The 21456-nt window shown below is 36.7% G+C and overlaps 1 protein-coding gene across 3 annotated transcripts in view; it reads left to right on the top strand.

Moving 5' to 3' along the window:
- Positions 1-21456, top strand: part of swm (Zinc finger protein swm) — a 101083-nt gene that overhangs the window by 30758 nt on the left and 48869 nt on the right. For all 3 annotated transcript variants that reach the window (XM_069828791.1, XM_069828790.1, XM_069828789.1), the window contains exons 4-12: positions 1238-1357; positions 3857-4077; positions 6358-6536; positions 9956-10174; positions 13497-13814; positions 14404-14478; positions 15839-16014; positions 20730-20906; positions 20997-21131. In XM_069828791.1, coding sequence (XP_069684892.1) covers positions 1238-1357; positions 3857-4077; positions 6358-6536; positions 9956-10174; positions 13497-13814; positions 14404-14478; positions 15839-16014; positions 20730-20906; positions 20997-21131 — 1620 coding nt within the window. The remainder of the gene's footprint in view (positions 1-1237; positions 1358-3856; positions 4078-6357; positions 6537-9955; positions 10175-13496; positions 13815-14403; positions 14479-15838; positions 16015-20729; positions 20907-20996; positions 21132-21456) is intronic.

Below are 21456 nucleotides of genomic sequence, written 5' to 3'. Positions count from 1 at the left end.
ATAATGAATTTGAATGACATCATGTGCGTCAGGAGTCACTCGACAGCTGAACTGTGGCACGAGGTGACAGACCAGTAGGGAGTGATCTCATAGTCAGAGTGCATGGCGACTCACAGCAGAAATTCCCAAGAAAATATAGCCTTTTTGGGAGGGGTACATTACGACCCTTTCCAATGCCAAGTACAGTTAAGTGAAAATAAAAGAAGCCTGCAATAAACGAGGTTTCGTTATTTCCAAGAAAGGCATCTTCTGTGTAGTTAATAAGATTGATAAAGCTCGAATGGAATTAATTTGTATCATCTCGTGAGTGCGGCGACTTGTGACGGGGGGGGGGGGGTGGATTTGCTTGCTCTTTCCACTCTGGAATTAATCCCATCCGAGCTTTGCCAGCCTTATTAGGTACACACAAGATGCCTTTCTTGGAAATAACGAATCCACGATTTTTACAGGCTCTTATGATTTTCACGTAACTGTACTTGGCATCGGAAAGAGTTGTTATGTACCTCTCCCAAAAAGGCTCGATTTTCTTGAGCATTGCTATTGTGATACACCGTGCACTCTGATTATGAAATCACTCACTACTGGTCTCTCACCTCTTGCCGCAATTCAGCTGTCAGTGTGATTCCTGACACACATGACGTCATTCAAATTCGTTATCAGGATCGGAAACAACCCTGTATAGCACAGCTTTTTTTTATTATAGAAATTGTTGGAGCTTCTGTATTAGAAAGAAAACAGGCAAAGTTGTGACAGTTTTTGTTCAAATCAAAATTATGTTTATCTAGTTATTGATCACTCATCACTAGGCAGCAGACATAAACTGATCTGCTCTTCTTCTTCTTCTTCTTCTTCTTCTTCTTCTTCGTTTTGCCTCAGTTAAACTCAAAGCTTGTACCAATATCATCCAGTCATCATTTCCAGTACTGCCTCACTTGCCTTCTTATCTTCAAATCTACTGTAAGTGGTTGAACTCTTTTCTGCATTCTTTCTTACAGTTGTAAGACAGTTATTTATCATTGTATGTATTCTTTTTTCATTCAAAGGTTGTGTGATATTTAGTTTTGTAGAAATTATCTTATTTCTAATTTTATATTTTATTACTTGGCTTGCAGCTTTTAGTTGCGGACAGAATTGTGCTGCTTGAGATCTTAAAATATAATATGTCCATGTTTTACTTTCATACTGCAATAGATGTTGAACTGAAATGGGTTAAAAACGGAACTATATTTTTGTACAGGTGGCAACAAGTGCGTCTGCAGTGACGAATTCTGTACAGACCAATGGTGCCATCTGCATGCCAGTACACAAACGAGATGTTGATCTTCAGGGTCGGGGCACACACAGGAAATCTGATTCAGTAAGAAATCTTTTTGTTTTTTTCTGCATGTAATACTAATATATTGATTGTTGTTTGGCACCTTTCTTGAGGGTGATGACAGGTGAAATTTTGGTCATTTTCAGTCAAAAATCGTATTTTCGTTTTCTTGTAAAAAGTGAATCAGCAATCTCTTATTTATATTTGAGCAAGTTTCAATACTCTTTGGCGCTCGAAAGCATAAAAATTACGCAATATATAAATGGCTGCACCCTTGAACTTCAATCCCATGCAAATTTTACAAGCTATTTTCTCACACTTTTTTTTCAACATATTTCATCATGTTCAAAGTCTAAAGGCTCTTACAATTTTGATGCTAGGAACATGAATTTTTTACTGCATGTTCTATATACCGTGGTTAACAAAATAGTGCATGGGTTTTATGATTAAATGAATACTTTTTGAAATACAAAATGAAATATTTATAGTGGCAATGTAAAGTTTCTATTTTTAGGTATGCAATGGTTATAAAATTTGTTTCCCCTTTTGTAGTAAAGATATAGGAAAACTAATGTGTGATGTTTTTCTAAATATGCCACTGGTCTTGCAAAAAAAAAAAAAAAAAAGAAAAGAAAAAAATCATACATTACTGAAAAATTGAGCGACACATTTCATTTTTAAATATGCAAATTTTAAAAACATTTTTGTTAATAACTCGAGAAACTAATTGACTCACAGAAATGAAACTTCATTATCTATCACACTGTGATTATGTGTACAAAAAATCAAGGACGTAGCTTGAATAATGTACCCCGCTTAAACTATTTTATTAGAGTAACTTGCTGTATTACGGAAAGGGAAGGTCTATATTAAAATTTTTTTGTATAGTGATGAGTACTCTCGGCCATAGTTTTACAAGATCAGAATGTTTGACTTGGCAACACTGTAAGCTTTCCTCCCATCAATCTTATAGTCCAACAGTTGATTATTATTGGTATGTTAAACATGGAGGTAGATGTTATTACCTGTATGTTAAACATGGAAATAGATGTTATTACCGATATGTTAAACATGGAAATAGATGTTCATTTTATATTTAAGAAAAAACTCTCAAGAATTAAGTCTCTAGTGTAGCTCAGTTGGCTAGAGTGCTTGCCTGGCGATCCGGAATTGCGCTTGGATGCGAGTTTAATTCCCAGTTGGGCTCATTATCTGGTTGGATTTTTTCCGAGGTTTTCCCAACTGTAAAGCAAATTCAGATAATCTATGGCAAATCCTCGGTCTCATCTCGCTGTCACCAGTCCCATCAACATTAAATAGCGTCGTAGTTGATATAGCGTCGTTAAATAACCAAGTTGAGAATATCAAATGTCAATCTTTTCCCTTAAAATAATACATGTTACGACACATACAGTAGGATGTGTGACTCGCTGAAATCTACATCTGCGCTATTATCTCTAGTAGAAAAAAATGTCCATGTGCAGGTCCGTCACGTCAAAACATTCTCCTCGAGAATCCCAGACGGTCCGTGCAGTTGACTGTCTGTGATGTTGCCTGTATATGTGAACGCAATCATACAAAATGCGTGTTGCAATATTTTGATGTAATGTTACCAGTTCGTGATGTGACGACGTTCCGTATAATGTTTATTGATCTTCGCTTTCGTCTCCTACAGAGCACGTGGATCAGAGAATATAACTCTGATACCCTCTGACATGGACACGGATATTGTTCCCGGGCAGGGGTAAAGGGAAGCACCACTTATTTATAATGGTTCGATTGTTGATTTTTAAATTACAGTAATTGTCGTGTGTCATTGAATTTAAACACTAACGTTCATTCAATGTTATACTGTTATAGAAAAATATTTCGTCAGTGCATTACTATGCACTTACTTTTAAGAGTTTCATGTTTTTGTTTTTGTTTGTTCGTTTGTGTCTTTTTTTTGGCAACATAATTGGAACTATAGTTACATAACTGAATGTTGTAACATTGATCAGGTATGTCCATTACTGTTAGGCTATATATATAATCTTATTTTCATTTACTCTTCTCATATATATAAAATGGCAAAACAAGTTTTAACGAGCTAATGAACATTATTTGTTCAAATAATTAATGCTATAATTTCACACCTCTAAATACAGAGTGTCCAGTTGAAGACCTCTACCATTAAGATTCTAAATGCTACCAGGACTGGCTGCTCAGTGATCGCCATATTATTCACGCAGATAGCGCGACAACAGTCCGCAGTCTGAGTCATAACATGAGTGTCTAGTGTGAGTTCGCGCGTTCACAGTCTTGCTGTGTATACTGTGTATAGTTTGGAGTTTGCTGTGTGTAGTGAGTTATTGTTTTAGTTTTAGTGTTAGTGTTAATGGCATTTACAATTGAACAGCGTGTTTGTCCGCAGAGGTGGGAAGTGCATTACTGGGAAGAGACCGTACCTGTTGCATTAGAGTGCCACACTAGCTCCGCTGAGCTGTATAGCCTCCTACCTGGAGACTGTATAATATGATGTAATGTAATTTGTGTTTCCAGGATAAAGATGAAAAGGGTCGCTCTGGAGGACGAAGCAGACACCGAAGCTCTCGATCTCCTTCAAGAGTTAGATCCAGATCACGTTCCTGGGATCGAACAAGAAGGTCGCGTAGTCGAGATAGGGACCGTGAGAGAGAGAGAGAAAGGGGGAGAGAAAGGGACAGAAGCAGGGCTTGGCGAAACAAGTCACCTCCAGCCAGAAGATATGACAGGGATCGGAGGTAAGGATACTTCAGTATCTGTATAAAAGCATTGCTCAGCTGTTGAACAAGTCCTGTGTACAAAGTTTTGCTTTATTTGGAAATGGCTTGTTTCATTTATTGATAAATAATAAGCGGGTAAAGACTTCTTTATTTATTCAAATAATTATACATTTTCTATTGTCTGAAATTAATATAACATTTTAAATTGACTAGTTGTGTAAGTAGTTTATAGTGGTTCAACACTTGTTAGTTAGTGTCCAATGTTCAAATATGTGGTGTACAAGTATTTTACCATTTTGCATCTCAATATTTCGTTGTATTATTCTCACTGGTTGCTTGACTTTCGTAAGTGCTTATTTGTTGCACATTAATTTCTTCTGCTTCCAATACATAACACACAATGTAGAGAGATTTAAAAAATGTTGAATATGATTTGAAGAAAATTATTGCTTTATCTACTCTAAGACAGTTAGGTTTAATAATGAGTATTTTTTCCCAGTTCACATAAATGTTTTTTAAAACCATCATATTCAATGACAAGTCTAAATTTTGTAAAAGTCAGTCTAGAATAAAGAGGAACTAAATTTTGAAGTAGTACCTTGCAGATAGGCTTAGTGACACACCTTTTAAACCTGTCTTATTTAATGGAATTTATTTTCCTTTGAAAATTAGTTATTTTGATAGTATATATGGTATGATCTCTTAAATGTATAACCGAAATGGCATTTAATTACATCTGAAATAACATTAATAAATTAATAACATGTGATTATTTTACAAAGAAAAAATAGTCAGTTACAAAAACACACTTCCTCTTTCTTCCACTCATTGGAATTCAAAAACCGGTCAGCAAGTTTCACGTCATATCAGGTTGAGTCTACTGTCAAAATATTTTCAGTTTGGAGGGGTGTTAGAATAGTTGTATTCGGTGCGGTCACAACTTTGGATTCTCATTGTTTAAAATGCTCCATTTTTTTCCTTTGCACATACTTCTCTTCCCTCTCTGAATTGATTCTCCCACTGGTGCATAACCGATTCACTGAAGCTAGCATGTGCGTAATTTCAAAGTCGGCCACATCTTAACAATGATCACATATTGTACCGTATTTACGTGATTATAATACACACCTTTTTAGTGAAAAAATGTCGTCTTGAAACTGGAGTGTGTATTATATTCGCACTCAAACACTCAGTTTTAAACAATTTAAAATCAATGCCGTATTTTTGTTACGAGATATGGTGGGAAACAACTGACAGAAACGGCCACTTTGCACACTTTTCATTCGTAATTTCTTGTCCATTTTTGACAACAATCACTAATGAGAATAATATTTTTAACTACTGTACTAGAATGACTTAATAACATTTTTTATTTTATTGTATTCTCTTTTTTTTATCTTCAGTAAGAAAATATATCACTTTCATTAAACTTTTTGGCCTTCACTAATTTAATATGATCATGTATAAATATTTTGGGCGTTTTTGTTTTCCTGTTACAGTCTACAATCATTAAATTACAAGATCCGTCATATTAAAATAGGATGTTCGCGAAAATGATTTGTGTATGGAAGCTTTTTTTCGGTCATTATTATGTAATCATTTTCAAAGTCTGCATCTCACATTTCTAAATATGTCGTAAGCGTTTTTTAATTTAGAAAAAGTGTGAACTCTTCCTGAATGGAGACTTGTTAATTATTTCTGCATTCGAAATGGAGAGGATATTTAAATACAGTGACTGCTTTTATCCTAATGCTGACATCCAACTATGACAGTAATTCATAACCAGGGTGCGAATTAACTGGTGGAGGGGGGATGGAGGGAATTCCCCCCCCCTATTGGAAAGTTATCTCCCTCTCATAAATTTATATTTACATCCCTGCCAGGGATAACTTCTATCACCCCCTCACAGAATATAATTGTATTAATGCGAGTATACTTTATAAAGTACTGTATAAAGTACGCAAAAAAATAATATTGATGTATTATCATCACCGACAAACTGACAGCAATCAGTAATTTAGGAATTACACATCTTATCTTAACCCTGCTCATGGATATAATTATTATTATAATCAAGATACAAGACAAGCAACTCAGTGCAACCAAGCATTGAGCTGTATCAAATGGGGATAATAATAATTTTATGTATGGTATGCTCTATCTAGGATTCTATCCCCTCCTCATTTGAAATCTTAATTCGCACCTTGTTCATAACTATCTATTATACATAAAGATTTTCTGTTATGAAATGTGGTACAATATTTGGAGTATAGTGTTTGAATTCGTTGTTGTTACTAGGAGGAGTTGGTCACGATCGAATTCCCCTGCAGCTGGTGCTGGAGCCACAGTTCGAACCCGCAGCATGGGTAACTCTCGTTCCAGGTCTAGGTCACCACGCTATAACCACAGAGGTCGCTACCGCAACCGATCTCCTCCTGGAAGACTCTCTCTTTCTCATTCACGTTCTAGGTCAAATGGTGAGTAGTAATATGTAAATTATAATAAAGATACGATGACATGTCGCTGCTTTTACTGCACAACTTTTCTACTACAGCTACAGAAGTTGCGTGTTGTGTTCACATGTAAGCTAAAAGTAGCATGCTGCACAACATCAGCACTATGAAAGTTTCAATTGGAGGTTGCAAGTCTGTTTAAACATTGTCTTCTGAAATTGCATTGCTATAGCTCTCTTTTATTTTTTGTTGTAATCGACATTTGCAAATTCTACAAGCACTCTCGGTTTAAGTAGGCGTATTGTACATTTTTCTGTCTAACTAGTATTCAAGATTGGCATTATTTTTAATATAAAGCAGTTAGTGATAAATGATTTAACCAATAGCACTATTCTCGTATGCAATGTTGGCAACTCTCCTCTTTGAAACCATGCTACGGGAAATAAAAATTGTATCAGTTCATCATTATTTATTAATTCCAAAACTAGGACATCTGCCTGGCAATCCAGGTGGCCATAAAGATCCAGAACATACACGTAATATCATAAATATATCAACAGTAGGCCTATATATAAAAAAAGTGAAAAGGAATCTATATATCTACATGCCATGAATACACATTATATTAGCCTATATGCATTGAATATCAATATCACTGAGCAAAAGTTAGATAAATGGTAATAACCATTTTACGAGCAATGATTAAACAGATAGTTGTAGAATGATTAATGAATCTTTCAGTGTATTAATACAAACACTACCGGTATGTATGTTGTACATTAATTTAGCAATTGCTACAAATAATTTATTTTCATCACATCAGAGACTAAAATATATACAAACAGTATAACTTAAAGTATTATTGGCACATTTGGGTGATACCACTGTTCGCAACCACTGCAGAAATTTCAACAAAACCAATATGAAAAGTACTGCATCTGCAACCGTAGAACCCTGTTCACATGTCACTACTTCTAAGCAGCATGCAGCATGAAAAGTAGTGAACAGCTGGTTGGTAGCCATTACTTTTTGAGTTTCACTTTTGTTCACACATCACAGTATGCGAATTGTGCAGTATTTTACCACGAGGGATTTTTATGTTATCTAACATTATTGTCTTAATTGTGTTCTGTGTACAAGCTACAGAACCATGATTATTTTACTTCACATCTCAGGTGCATGAATCTTTTACACTCGAGAATCTCAATTGGGAAGGGGGGGGAGGAATATTATCTCATCTTTTTGTGTTCATTTATCTACTTGTACTTACATCTTATACTTAGGCTACAGAAAGAACAACTCTGACAGCTTCCATAAAGGTGGACCAGAGAAAGTTCCAGAACTTTATGTACGTATCTCATTACAGGGTTTTGTTTACATTACTGTGGCAGTTCCCAAGTTTTGTCACTTTTCCCAGAACAGAGACTATCAGTCTCCTTGCTGAGAATAGAGGTATTATGCCTCTGGTTTATTGTCCTTGTCTCATGGATTTCAGTTTATTTTATTACTTTTTTTAAGTGCAATACACACATAAACGCCTTGGGCATAGTGCTGGACAGCACATCTTCCAGCGAACACATGTGGCATTAGACACAATTGCAGAGAACCATTATAGCTCTCCTCTTGGGTATCCCACTATAATACAAGTGTTGAGTTTAACATCATCCTCAACCAGTTAGAATTGTAGCTACAGTAGCGTGCAAATTAATCCGAACACGACATATTTTTACATTTTCTGTCATTGTTGGCCTCACAGCTGCTCATACCGCTTTAATTGACATCTGTAGTACGTGTAATTCCATTGTTGAAGGTCTGTCATTTTTTTTATAATATGTGACATTTAGCCTGTTGTTTTGTACTTATAAGCATTTCAGTTGTGTTGAAGACTTAATACTGCAATCCTGTGTACATTCTGTCGTCTTCACAAATGGATACAACTACACGAAAACGGTCTAAAATTATAACATTAGCAGAGCATTCTTCTACGTATGACACAGAGGCAAATTGCTGCAGAATGTCACATCGGTTTGGCTACTGTTAATTCGATCATAAAACGATACAGGGAGACTGGATCCATCACACCCCAGAAAAAAGGAAACTGTGGCCGGAAAAGGAAGACTTCACCTGCAGATGATCGTTTAATTGTCAGGAAAAGTAAATTAAATCCTAGACTAACTGCTGTCGACTTACCCGCGAGTTAATGGCTACCATTGGGGCGAATATTCACGTCACAACAGTGCGGCGTAGGCTTTTGGAAGCTGGATGAAGGGCTCGTAAGCCTATTAAGAAGCAACTGCTAACCCCTGTTATGTGCAAAAAACGCTTAATGTGGGCAAAATTACATCAACACTGGACAGTGAATGACTGGAAGAATGTACTTTTTTCCGATGAGTCTCATTTCGAGGTCCACGGCCACCATGTTTCTTACGTACAGAAAGGATCCGAAAAAGTAACAGCAGCTCATCTCCAACAAGCACTCAAATACCCCCCTAAAGTAATGTTTTGGGGTTGTTTTACACATGAAGGGCCTGGAGCATTAATACCTATCAAGGGAATGATGAATTCTGACAAATATATTCACTTATTGGAAACCAGAATCGTACCCCAGCTGCAAAAATCATTTCCGGATGGCAGAGGTGTGTTCCAACAAGACCTGGCACCATGCCATACGTCTCGAAAAACTACAGAATTCTTCAACAAGAAGAATATTCAGGTACTCCCCTGGCCAGGCAACTCACCCGACATCAACCCCATTGAGAATTTGTGGTCAATTTGCAAAAGAAGAATGCAAAAAATGGATTGTTCTACAAAGGAGATGATGATTTCTGCCCTCATTGGTGTATGGTTTCGCGATGAACTGAAGAATATTTGTGGGAAATTAGTGGAATCCATGCCAAATCGTCTCAGAGCTGTTATTAGGAACAAGGGAGGCCACATAGATTACTGAGGTATGTCTTAGATCCTTTTTTTTAATCCCGTTTGAGTGTTTTTGCATAAGTAATTACGTTGTTCGGATTAATTTGCACGCTACTGTATGTCTTAAGATTTTTTTTATTTTTATTTTAGTAGGTTATTTTACGATGCTTTATCAACATCTTAGGTTATTTAGCATCTGAATGAGGTGAAGGTGATAATGCCGGTGAAATGAGTCCGGGGTCCGGCACCGAAAGTTACCCAGCATTTGCTCATATTGGGTTGAGGGAAAACCCTGGAAAAAACCTCAACCAGGTAACTTGCCCCGACCGGGAATCAAACCCGGGCCACCTGGTTTCGCGGCCAGACGTGCTAACCGTTACTCCACAGGTGTGGACATGTCTTAAGAAAATAATTGCTGAACAGTTAAAGGCAGGCTTACTATGTTAGCATTTTAATATGTAAAATTGAGAGGGATAAGGAGGAAAATGGGAAGTTCGTATGAACTGAGTATATATTTTCTGTTCCAGAGAGAACACGGGATAAAAAAGAGCCTTTGTCAGGTGCAGGAACCCCCACACAAGATAGTAATCATGGAGATGTGGATATGAGACTCACAACTACATCCCAGAGTATCCAAAGTGTTGTGAGTGCAGGTGGCAAGACGACAACTGACAATGCCACCAACTCTGGCCCCACATTATTGTCTGGCATCTTTCACCCCAAACGAAGATGTCGAGACTTTGATGGTGAGTAGGAATGTTTAAAGTGACATGAATAATCTAAACTAAATCTATTCCACAGTTAATGTGACTTTAAACATTACGGCAGCAGTAAGTGTCAGATACATGCTACTTTTTATTTCAATAACCTAATCTTCGTCTTTTTCCTCTTCTCCCTCTTTTCCTTTTGATAACTATTGTGATTCAGATAACTTCATTTTTATGTAAGTCATTTGCTTCTATGTTGTCAAACGTTATGGGCCAACATGTGAAAATAATAGTAAATGGTAATTAAAAGCTGATACTGTTTCTTTAATGTCATTCTTACTGCATTTGAAAATAATGTAGAACTGAGGCGCTCTCGGCCTTTCTATCTATCTAGTCTTGCTGGTTGGAATACAAGACAATTAAATAATAAAATAACCCTGCCATGAATCGTTATGATCAGGATGGTAATCTACGTGTCGAGGTAGTCAAGTGACAACACACACTCACTATGTTAAACACAACAATTTATTTGAATAAACAACCCAAAATAAATTCGTAGCACAGAAAATATCTTCTTCACAGAGTAAGGTAAACCAAATCCAGCTAATTACCTTACATAGATAGGTACTTCCCCCACGCTGGCATCCATCTTGTCATACAACCTTGACATAACCATCACTCAGCACACACATAGCCGTAACATACAAATTGGCCACCCCTCAAACGTCACACAACAATGGGTGCCTTCCTTGCGAATTTCATACTCTTCAAATTCGTTCTACTGCAAAAACTAAATAAAACGTAAGCCAAAACCAACTCACTGAACTGCTTTTAGTTATATCACAGCTAGAGAAACGATCATCTGAAATAAAAATACCGACCAGTATTTAACCAGAGTTGACTGCACGCTAGTCAGTGAGGAAAATGAATGCAGTTGAAGATAATAAGTACATCCCAAAACTCGCTGCTAAATTCCACACGAATATCTTCTGCGATACACTCGCAGGTTCCCACAACACCGTGGACTATGCAGCTTCTAGTAGACTTATCGAACCCAGTTCGATCCCCGGCCTACGTAGGAGCTCGTACCCTATCACACACACATCCTCAACTGCCGGCACACATCCGACCTGAAAGAGTCCATCCACCAGACTGACGTTACAATCGAAATGAAACTTGGCGTCTCTTTCTTAACCAATCAGAAAGCGCTATTATGAAATATTACTGCTCCCTCGATCTTAACCAATTAGCAACCGTTATTATAAAATAATAACTGCTCCCCAGGTTTTAACTCATCACAGGTTATAGGAACAGACCCAGAGAAAACGGAAAAAATAGAAAGATGAGAGAAAGTAAGTCATCTATGAAGAGTTAGAATAATTAAAACTAACAGAGACAAGTATAAAGATAGAAAAATGTAAAAGAAATAGAAAGGAAAAGAAAGACGTGCCGAAATATAAACGGCACAGAACTGGTGTGTAGTACATCATTGAACATTTTCCCAACTAGCACTAAAGTTGCTTTTATCCATGCTATATGGCATCTCTGTGTTAACTGTTACCTATCTAATAATTTAGTTTAATGATAGAATAAGACGTATTGTTTGCAGGTGATCCAATAAGAGGACTGGCAACCATACAACACTGACAAATAAAAATAAGAATTACTCCTTAATAAAAATAATAACAGAGCAAGTCAAAACTTAGTTAATATTCTCGCATGTTTATCAAAAACATCTCTTCTTGTATGTAAATATGAAATATAACCAGTAACACTACTATCAAAAAAACAAATTGAAGATCGAGAAAAAAGATCCCATTTTGAATGTGGTTTTGACCCCAAATTAAGATTCAGTATTAGAGGAGAAAAATTCGCTCCGGCACCGGGGATCTACATACCAAGCTCTCTCACCATTGAGCTACACCGAAGTTCAATCCACAGCACCAGATCGAACTACAGCGAATTTTTTTCCTCTAATATTAATTGTTACCATAACAGATGTATTCTGTAGGAACAAAAAAATAATCTTTACGCAGGTTTTTCGAGCAACAGTGTATATTACTGTACAGATTACTGTGCATATTACTGTGGAATCTCGGCCACCAAGTCACTCAACTGAGGGCATTCCTTGTACAATGGCATTTTACTTAATATAAAATGTCATCATAGATGCCCAACTGGGAGTCAGGCAACAAAGGGAAAAAACACTGGAGGAGAGGGATTCGATCCGGTGCTGTGGATTGAACTTCGGCGTAACTCAATGTTGAGAGTGCTTGGTATGTAGAACCAAGGACCCGGGTTCGATCCCTGGCACCGGAACGAATTTTTTCTCCTCTAATATTAATTGTTATCATAACAGATGTATTCTGTAGGAACAAAAAATTAATAATCTTTACGTAGACCCAAATTAAGAGTTCAATTATCAGTGTTGCGTTTTAACGGGCAGCATATTGAATTTTCACAGCTAGTTTCTTTTAAGCCCTGCTGATTTTTTTACTAAGCTGATGATACAATTCTGTCACTGTCAGTGATTTTTCTGAACTGTACTGAGAAAGACATATTTTCATCCGTAGTTATAGCACAACAACTCATTTTCCTCATTTAAATATGTCCACTGAAGTAGAAATTGTATGAGTTGTGTTTATGCAAGTTTGGCAGCAAATTTCAGAGGCTACACAAGCATTGAAACAGTGCATTGTTAAATTATTAAATAAGCGGCGAGAAATAGGTTCCATTCTTGATAACAAGAAACAATGTCTGATGTGTAAACACAACTCATACAACTTCTTTGGCAGATACTGTATATTTCAGCAAGTAAAATGCATTATCGTACTTTGTATCTTACTATAGTTGAAAACAATTAGTATTTCTCACTACAATTCAGACAACTCACTAATGGAGATTGACAGTGCAAAGTACCAGTAGAATTGTGTTGCTGGCTTTTTACAAATAATTAACAAGGAAAACCCACACATTGTGTCCTGTGCTGGGCTTAGAGAAAACAACTAACCAGGAAAACCTAATACACTACTCGTGAAAAGCAAGCTTGTGGATCGGTAAGAATCCCAGTATCTGAAGTTTGGTTCATTCTGTACAAATAGTGGAGCAAAAATAAAATTATAAAAATAAGAATATCCTTCCAACCTTTTATTAGAAAATAATTTCTGGAAATAGTTTTGTATAAGTATTACTTTGAAATATCTCATTTATGATTGTATCAGAGAATGCATTGTAATGGGATACAGTGGGCTTTAATGTGATAACATGTGCTTAGCAAACATCAGAGATTAATTCTGACTGGTTCCATTTTGATTTACAATCTATCCTGGATTTACATGTTTTTCTTTTTCTCGTGTTGTAGAGAAGGGTTACTGCATGCGAGGTGACCTATGCCCATATGATCATGGAAATGATCCAGTCGTGCTGGAGGATGTAGCACTGTCGCGAGTGTTGGCATTTGGTCCAAATCACCCGCCTTCTCACCCTCTGGCACCACCAGGCACTGGCCCAGCCACTCCATTGAACCCTCCAAGCGCTTCACAGCCACCAGCTGCAGCAGAAGTTCCAGAAACGCTTGTGGAACATGCTGCACCTGGCATACCTCTGGAACCCCCTCCACACCACCTACAACATCCAGTGGCACATCCTCACATGAGAGGGCCACACCCTGGAAACATGGGTAAGTCACTTTCTCATCAGGATTTTATGAAGGATTATACTTTATTTCGTGTGTTTTGTAAGCTGCCCAGACTTGTAAGTTGCTTCTAGTTAATTGATACATTTTTAGAAAGGAATGCAACTAGGAAAATATATGTATATATTATTTTATATATATATTATTTTAATGTACCGAAGTACATATGATATTTCCATGCAGATATTCTGCGATTCTGTCCGATGCTGGGGTGGTATCTGGTGTGGCTTAGTGGATAAAGCATCAGCACATAGAGCTGAAAACCCGGGTTCAAATCCCGGCGCCGGAGAGAATTTTTCTCCGTTCCATTACTCTTACATCATAAAATATATGTAGTTAACTTTTAATCTCAGTGTAAAATAAAGAGTTACATTCCAGATCACACAACTTTACAAAATCAGATAAATTTGAGAGGGAGCCATGGAAAGTTCAATCTACTCCTATTGTATTCAAATATATAACTTATTTCCTGTCTTTATCCTCACTGATACGGGAACTGTTACTTAATTGCAGTTTATTTACAGAAATATTTTTTTCTACCAATAAACGAGAAAGTGGTATGGTTTTGTTCCAGAATACAATCCAGATGCTCCAAGCATGGAACCAAGAATGATGTGGGGACGTCCTCCTTTCCGTGGAGGACCTGCAGGTACTTACACTATATTTTTAATGTTTTTGTTTTCTAATGCCAGGCATTTGACAATAAAGTCATTTAACCTCTTGCACTCCAATATTTTTCAAAGATGTTGTCATGGTCAGCCACTGAAGCACAGACTTTGAGGTGTTCCGAATAAATTTCTTGGTTTGAGTTGCACAATGGGCAGTTAGGGGACTGATATATTCCAATTCTATGCAGGTGTTTAGCCAAACAGTCATTGCCTGTTGCCAATCTAAATGTACCTACAGACGATTTGCGTTGTAAATCGGGAATTAACTGTGGATTATGATGCAGAGAGTTCCATTTATTCCCTTGAGATTGTGCTATCAAATTTTGTTTGTTGAAGTCTAAGTATGTAGATTTAATAAATCTTTTCACAGGGTAATACATAGATTTAGTAACAGGTCTGTAAGTAGCAGTGCTGCCCTTCTTTACTAAAGCATCTGCATTCTCATTTCCCAGGATTCCACAATGGGATGGTATCCATTGAAATACAATTCTTTTATTGAGTGTTATTAATTGAGAGCATATTAGTTATTTCTGCTGTTTGAGATGAAGATGTGTGTCTAGAGACTATTGATAGAATAGTTGCTTTGGGATCTGACAATATAACTGCATTTTTAAATTTATTGATGTGGCATAGAAGATTTCCGAGACTTTCACTTATATATTTTAAATGTAAAAGAATATTAATTAGTCTACTTAATGATTTAAAATTAGTTCTGTGTGTGGAAAAGAATAATGAAATGCATTAAAAAATTAGAAAAAGTATTATAATATAGTTAAATACTGGCATTTTCAGATATGGTCTACTAATGCCTTTATGGACTCTGTTAGGCCCTTTTCACACTGGGACACCGGTGATTGCAGTGAACACTCGTGGGTCACTGGTGTCGAACACAGTATTGCCAACTGATTAGTTAGTAGCTTCTGATAAAACAATTTTTGATTAGTTAGTGAAATGGATTCGAGCGAGGAGGACCTTTTGTTGTTACTACTTTTGAACAGAAGGGAGAGGAGGAGGAGGAAAATGAAAAAGAAACGTTCATTACACATACATTCACTGCTATATGTAACTGGATGGAGAAAGGCTTGTTTAAATACTTTGTATGACGACCTGAGACAAGATGTCAGGAAATTGTTGGCAATCTGCAAGCTGTGTCTTGTGATCAGTGTCCCAGTGTGAACACTCCAGTTCAAAGAAATGCTGGCAGAAAGGAAGAAATAAAAAAAGGAAAGAAAGGGAGATAGGCATACACTGCTTGGGCACATTTTTTTTTTTTTAAATTAAGCAGCATTTATAAAAAAGAGCACATGTTATAAATACTGTATACAAATGTATGGGTTGCAGGCATGAGAACAGCTGGCATGGTGAGAGGTGCAGTTGGTCGTCCCGTGCTGTACAATCCCCAGCCACAGCGTGAGCTTATCAACGTACCTGTTACAGATCAGACCCATACTTACTCTACCAGCTACAAACGCAATCGACAGCCTGTAGAAACCAACAACTTCACTCCAAATGCAGAGGTAAACATGTGAATCGGTAATACTCTTAAAATTATATTAGTCATATGGATAGGAGCATTTTTCCCAAGAGGTGTGACAGTAGTTGTGTGGGATATGAAGAGTGCTTGAATATATTAAATAATGAGTTATTGGATGTGAGATAGGCTGAATAGTATGAACATTTAAAATCATTGTTAACCTTAACATACTATACAAAGGTGGTTGGCAAAATGTATTGTGATTATTTTCGCAGTACTAACATTTGATCAAGTAAGATTTTTTTGTAATTCTGGTAGTCTGTTGGAGTTCAATACCATTTCTGAGATGGAGGAGTATTCATTACTTCTAATGATAAGATGATAAGCGAAGATATCACACTAACTTATTTCCACAGTGTTCCTTCTTTTAGGTACCAGTTGTGGATTACCTAGAAGTGGGAAGTGTAGGTAGACAGTGGCATTGAGAGTATTGTTTACAGCATTAATTGGTCAAATGTCGTGAGATATAACCTTTCATATTTCACAGTTTTAACCTTTTCGCTGCTTAGGCTGTCAGATTAATGACAAAAAAATTCATTACGTATCTTTGTGTTGACTGTCACTCTGACAGCATGGGTGACACAATAGAAACAAGGCTTCCAAAGCTTAGAATGGAATAACAGTTTCTGAAAATGTGGATCATCTGCAGCGATGTACATTTATAAAATATTTTGAATTGTTGAAATATCTCAGCAAAGAGGGTTTGACAGATTTCAAAGGAGGGCTTGACAGTGAAAAGGTTAATGTAGTAAGGTAAGTGTACCAAAGACTGACATTTTAAGAAACAAATTATGAATTTTGCTTCATTACAGGCAAGTTAGTTATTTATATGAGTTTGGTACAGGTATCAGAGACAAGGTGCTTATTTCTGTAAATTGGAGAATCACACAAACAAAGGCTATATGAAGAGCAAATATATTTTTTATTTTTTTCAAGTAAGCATGTTACTTGCACCAATAGATGACACGTCAAAAATCGCTTTGTCCCAAAGGCTGACACATACATGCTCCAAAAGTTGACACTTAACATAATTACTTTATCACTGACAAATAAAACAGTTACATTAAACAATACAGGGAAACAGTTAAGTTATAAGAACAATACAGAAAAAAATGAAACTTAACTTTGAAATACTGTATATCATATAATGTCCTAAATTCGTAATGTAGTAGTTACTGTAACAAAATTACCAAACTTTGAGGTCAATTTAAGTCAATGTGACACGATGTTTTTCAATTTTTTTTTTTCTCCCACTTTATATATTTGTTTCGTATTGTCATATTTTGGAATACTGATTTTTCCGAGGATATCTTTTGAGTTATACCATAGTTTTCCTCTATTCGTGGCAATTTCCATTCACTGCTACTCATTAACACTGCTTAAACATAAGCTGTGTTTTCGTTTGTATTTAAAACAAAACTCGGAAGAATTATTCTTCGTATTGTACAATTACATAATCATTTACCTTTACCTTCATTGAAGTAATGTTATGAAATATAGTTGACTTCTCTACACCCCAGTCATCTCCTTCTTCGGATTCTAGCAATACATCAATAGAAGAATCAGATGATTCTTCAGAAGATGTCTCTTTCCTTCTTTATTTGGTAGCACCTTTTTCTGTTCCATTGCCTCCTTGTTTTCTTCTTTTTTCTTCCGTCCTTTTTTCTTTTATTTTTCTATACAATCCTCTTCTGTATTCTTTATATTTTTTTCCACTCATCAGAAGTCGCAACTAATAGAACCTTCTCTTAATTCTTTTATTAGGTATGCTTGTTTTCTGAGGCCTAAAGTTGCATTTTTTAAGGGAAAAGGAATTGTTTGACCAGAACCACTTACTGTATTTTCTTCTTGTTCTTTGTATCCTGAAAGATTATTTGAAATATTACTTGAGCCTGAGATAGGACTGCCAGATGTGTGTCCTGAATTTTAATTCAAATTATCCGAAGTATTACGAGGGTCAATCAAATGAAAACGAGAAATCGGCTGCCAACAATTAGGTTACGTGCAGTCATGGGGGAAAGTTTTGGAGATGATACAACTGATTGAGAGCTGCATTGTCTGAGGTTGGCCAACCTTCATGCACAGGGACTGATACGTGGCAGCAAGACGAAGATGAAGTTCACAGTAACGGGAGCGTCCAAGTTCTCGCAGCGTAGTATAGTGCAGTTTCTAGCCGCCGAAGGCGTTTTACCAATTGAAATTCATCGCCCTATAAAGAAGGTGTACATGGACAACTGCATGTTGCACGCCCGAGTGTATGAGTGGACAAAGCGATACCAACAAGGGCGAACATCACTGGAGGATGGACGACCCGCGCCCTGGCCAAGTTCTACACTATCACTGAAGAAAATTTTGTTCCAGCAGTCAGTCTCATCCTGGCAGATCGGAGGTGTACAGTGGACGAAGTGGCTCAGAACCTGAATATCAGTCATGGATCTGCATACTCAAAAATCCACGACCGATTGAAGTACCATAAACTGCGCGCAAAGTGGGTCCAAAATGGCTCACAGATGAGCAGAAACAACACCGAATGGGACTGAGTTTGTTTTCTACATCTAATGCATTACGAACAGGAGGTGGAGGCTTTCTTGGAATGTATTGTGACCGTGGAATGTAACATGGTGCAACTACGAACCGCAGAGCAAGCGACAAATCATGCAGTGGAAGCACGGCACATCACCACGCCCAAAAAATTCAGAAATTTCACAACCGCAGACAAGATGATGCTCATGCTGTTCTTTGACTCAGAGAGTGTATTACTCTGCCACTTCATGGGGAGAGAAGAATCTGTTACCTCCGCTCGATACTCCAAAATCCTCCGTACTGAATTGCGTCGTGCCGTCAAAACAAGCGACCTGGACGTTTGCGTGAAGGTGTCATTTTGTTACACGACATTGCGTGACCACACACAGTTCGACACACTATGGACACCATTCGATACCTGCGCTGAGAGGTGCTCGAACACACCCCTTACAGCCCGGACTTGTCACCTTGCGTCTTCCAGATTTTCAGCAATCTCAAAAGTGACCTGGAAGGGCGCCGGTTTGCTACGGTCGATGACATGATTGAGGTATTGCAGCAGTGGTGCCACCAGCAACCAAAAGACTTTTATGAACAAGGCATCAAAAATTTGGTGAGGAGGTGGGATAAGTGCCTAAACATTGGTGGAGATTATTTTGAAAAATAAATTTCCTCTGTGGAGAAAAACATTTTTCATTTTCATTTTACTGACCCTCGTACTTGGGCCTGGGATAGCACTGTCATCATCTCTGTTCTGGCAATTCTTGTAGCTTCATCTTCAATAATTACTATCTAGCTTTCCCTTGAAGGACATGGTGGAGGCATAGTGAACCCTTAGCTAAATTAGAAACCTATAACAAAAAAGAAGTATTCTAATTAAACATTCCTTGCAATTACCATAATTAAACGAAGTGATTTCAGTGATAGTAGAGATATTTTAACTTCAAGATGAACAAGAAAAAGTATTATTTTTAACAGCACTGAATCTCACAGTGACAAAAATATTCATGTGACAGGAACAAAGTTAATGAAAACTACAATTATTAAAATTTTTTTATGAGACACCGGTACAGATACGAAAAAAATTAAATGTATTTTAATGAATATGATAAAAGTTTAAAGACTTCATACAGAAGAATACAAGGAAAGAATTTGTTGAAACAGATGTTTGAAAATGATTACTTGGGTAACAAAAAATTCTACCAGCCTTAGGAACAAAATTTTTTAAACTGCTCTTATAATTGACACTCCCTGTCAGCTTTTGGTACAGAACTTCCTATTGCCACTAGATTTAAATACCAGGTTCTGTAACGTTTCTGGAATAATATGAACAAAAAACTCATTTAAATGTGATTTTTATTACTTCACCAAAACCTGACACATTGTGTCAGACATTGGAACATCTGTAAAATTAAGAGTACCAATGGCTGACACCCCTGTGGTAGGTTATTCTAACTTCATTTTCAAACAAACCATGTTCTTACTTTCTTCTGCATACAATTTTACATATTCAGTATTAATAACAACTTCAAATTCCACATAAAATTGGCATTTATGATTAAAATAATTGTATGTGCACGCTTACCGTTTTGCTTAACAATAATGTCTATTCCATGAAAAATGATACAACAACCTACTTTATGCAGCATCCATCAAGTTGAATTCAGGTGTATTTCCAGGAGAATACTATGTGATGTTGCAAAGATAACAGGAAGTTAGAACAACTTCAGAAATTCCGTTTCTGGCTACATGTAATCTTATTACAACACATTGAAACTGAAAGTGTCAGGCTTTGGGTCAGTGTCAGCTTTCAGTGCAGTTACCTTATAGAACACCCAAGTGGGTCATCATACCATGTGAACTCAACCAATTAAAAAAAAGTGTTGCATGACTGAACATATTTTTATTTCATAAAGAGGTCGTACTATGACATGCATAATTCTGAAAGGAAAATCATGAAATGTAAATAGTTTGCATGCCAGGACTGTCCAAAGTTTTGAAAATCAGTATTGGAATACAAAAACGTGGTGTTCAATATCTCTTATTAAAAGCAAATGACTAATGATATATTTTAGAGTTTATTTATTTATTTTTATTTTTCTATTATTTGTAATCTTGTGTCATGACTATTTATATATATTGTATTTTTCTATTTATTTATTGTTTTGTGTCTTTTAGGCTAAAGAATCTCCACCACCAAAAAAGAAGTCAAATTTTGACTTTGCTCGATTGGGACCACGGCATAAAAATCCAAATAATTGCTCACTAGAGCTGAAGAAAGTACCGCGAGGTCTGAATAACATTACACATCTAAACAATCATTTCTCCAAGTTCGGCAAGATTGTAAATATCCAGGTGAGTACAAATGTTGATTAGGTGTATCTTAAATGTAAACCACACTGAGTTGTTGCACATTGACTTTGCTTTGTAATTGTTTTACTCCAGGTTTCATTTGAAGGAGACCCAGAAGCTGCCCTTGTCACATTCTCGAGTCATGCAGAAGCAAATGCAGCATATAGAAGTACTGAGGCAGTGTTGAACAACAGGTTCATCAAAGTCTTCTGGCACAACAATGCTGAGGTAAGTGTTTTTGCCGGTGTAAAATGCCATTATAAGTAAATTGGCGAAGTTGATAAATATGCTATACTTCGTTTTAGTAAATACAATACAGTCAAACCTCAATAGAAAAATTTTCTGAGAACTTTATAAATGATGTCATTATGAGATGGGTTGTTGTATTGAAGGAATGTGATACTCTAAGACAGTAGTGACCAATTCAGTTGCTCTTACGAAGCACTGTGTACATTCACATGCACTCAGGAGCAAAAGGAAACAATGTTGACATTGCAAGTATTGGGACAGTTTGCTTTCGCACACTGCTCATGTGCAGCAAAGAGTGCACTTG

This window comes from Periplaneta americana, chromosome 6, assembly GCF_040183065.1.
Source record: "Periplaneta americana isolate PAMFEO1 chromosome 6, P.americana_PAMFEO1_priV1, whole genome shotgun sequence".
Classification (NCBI taxonomy): Eukaryota; Metazoa; Arthropoda; class Insecta; order Blattodea; family Blattidae; genus Periplaneta; species Periplaneta americana.
Note: the sequence above shows the minus strand (reverse complement) of the source record. Positions and strands in the feature narration are given on the sequence as shown.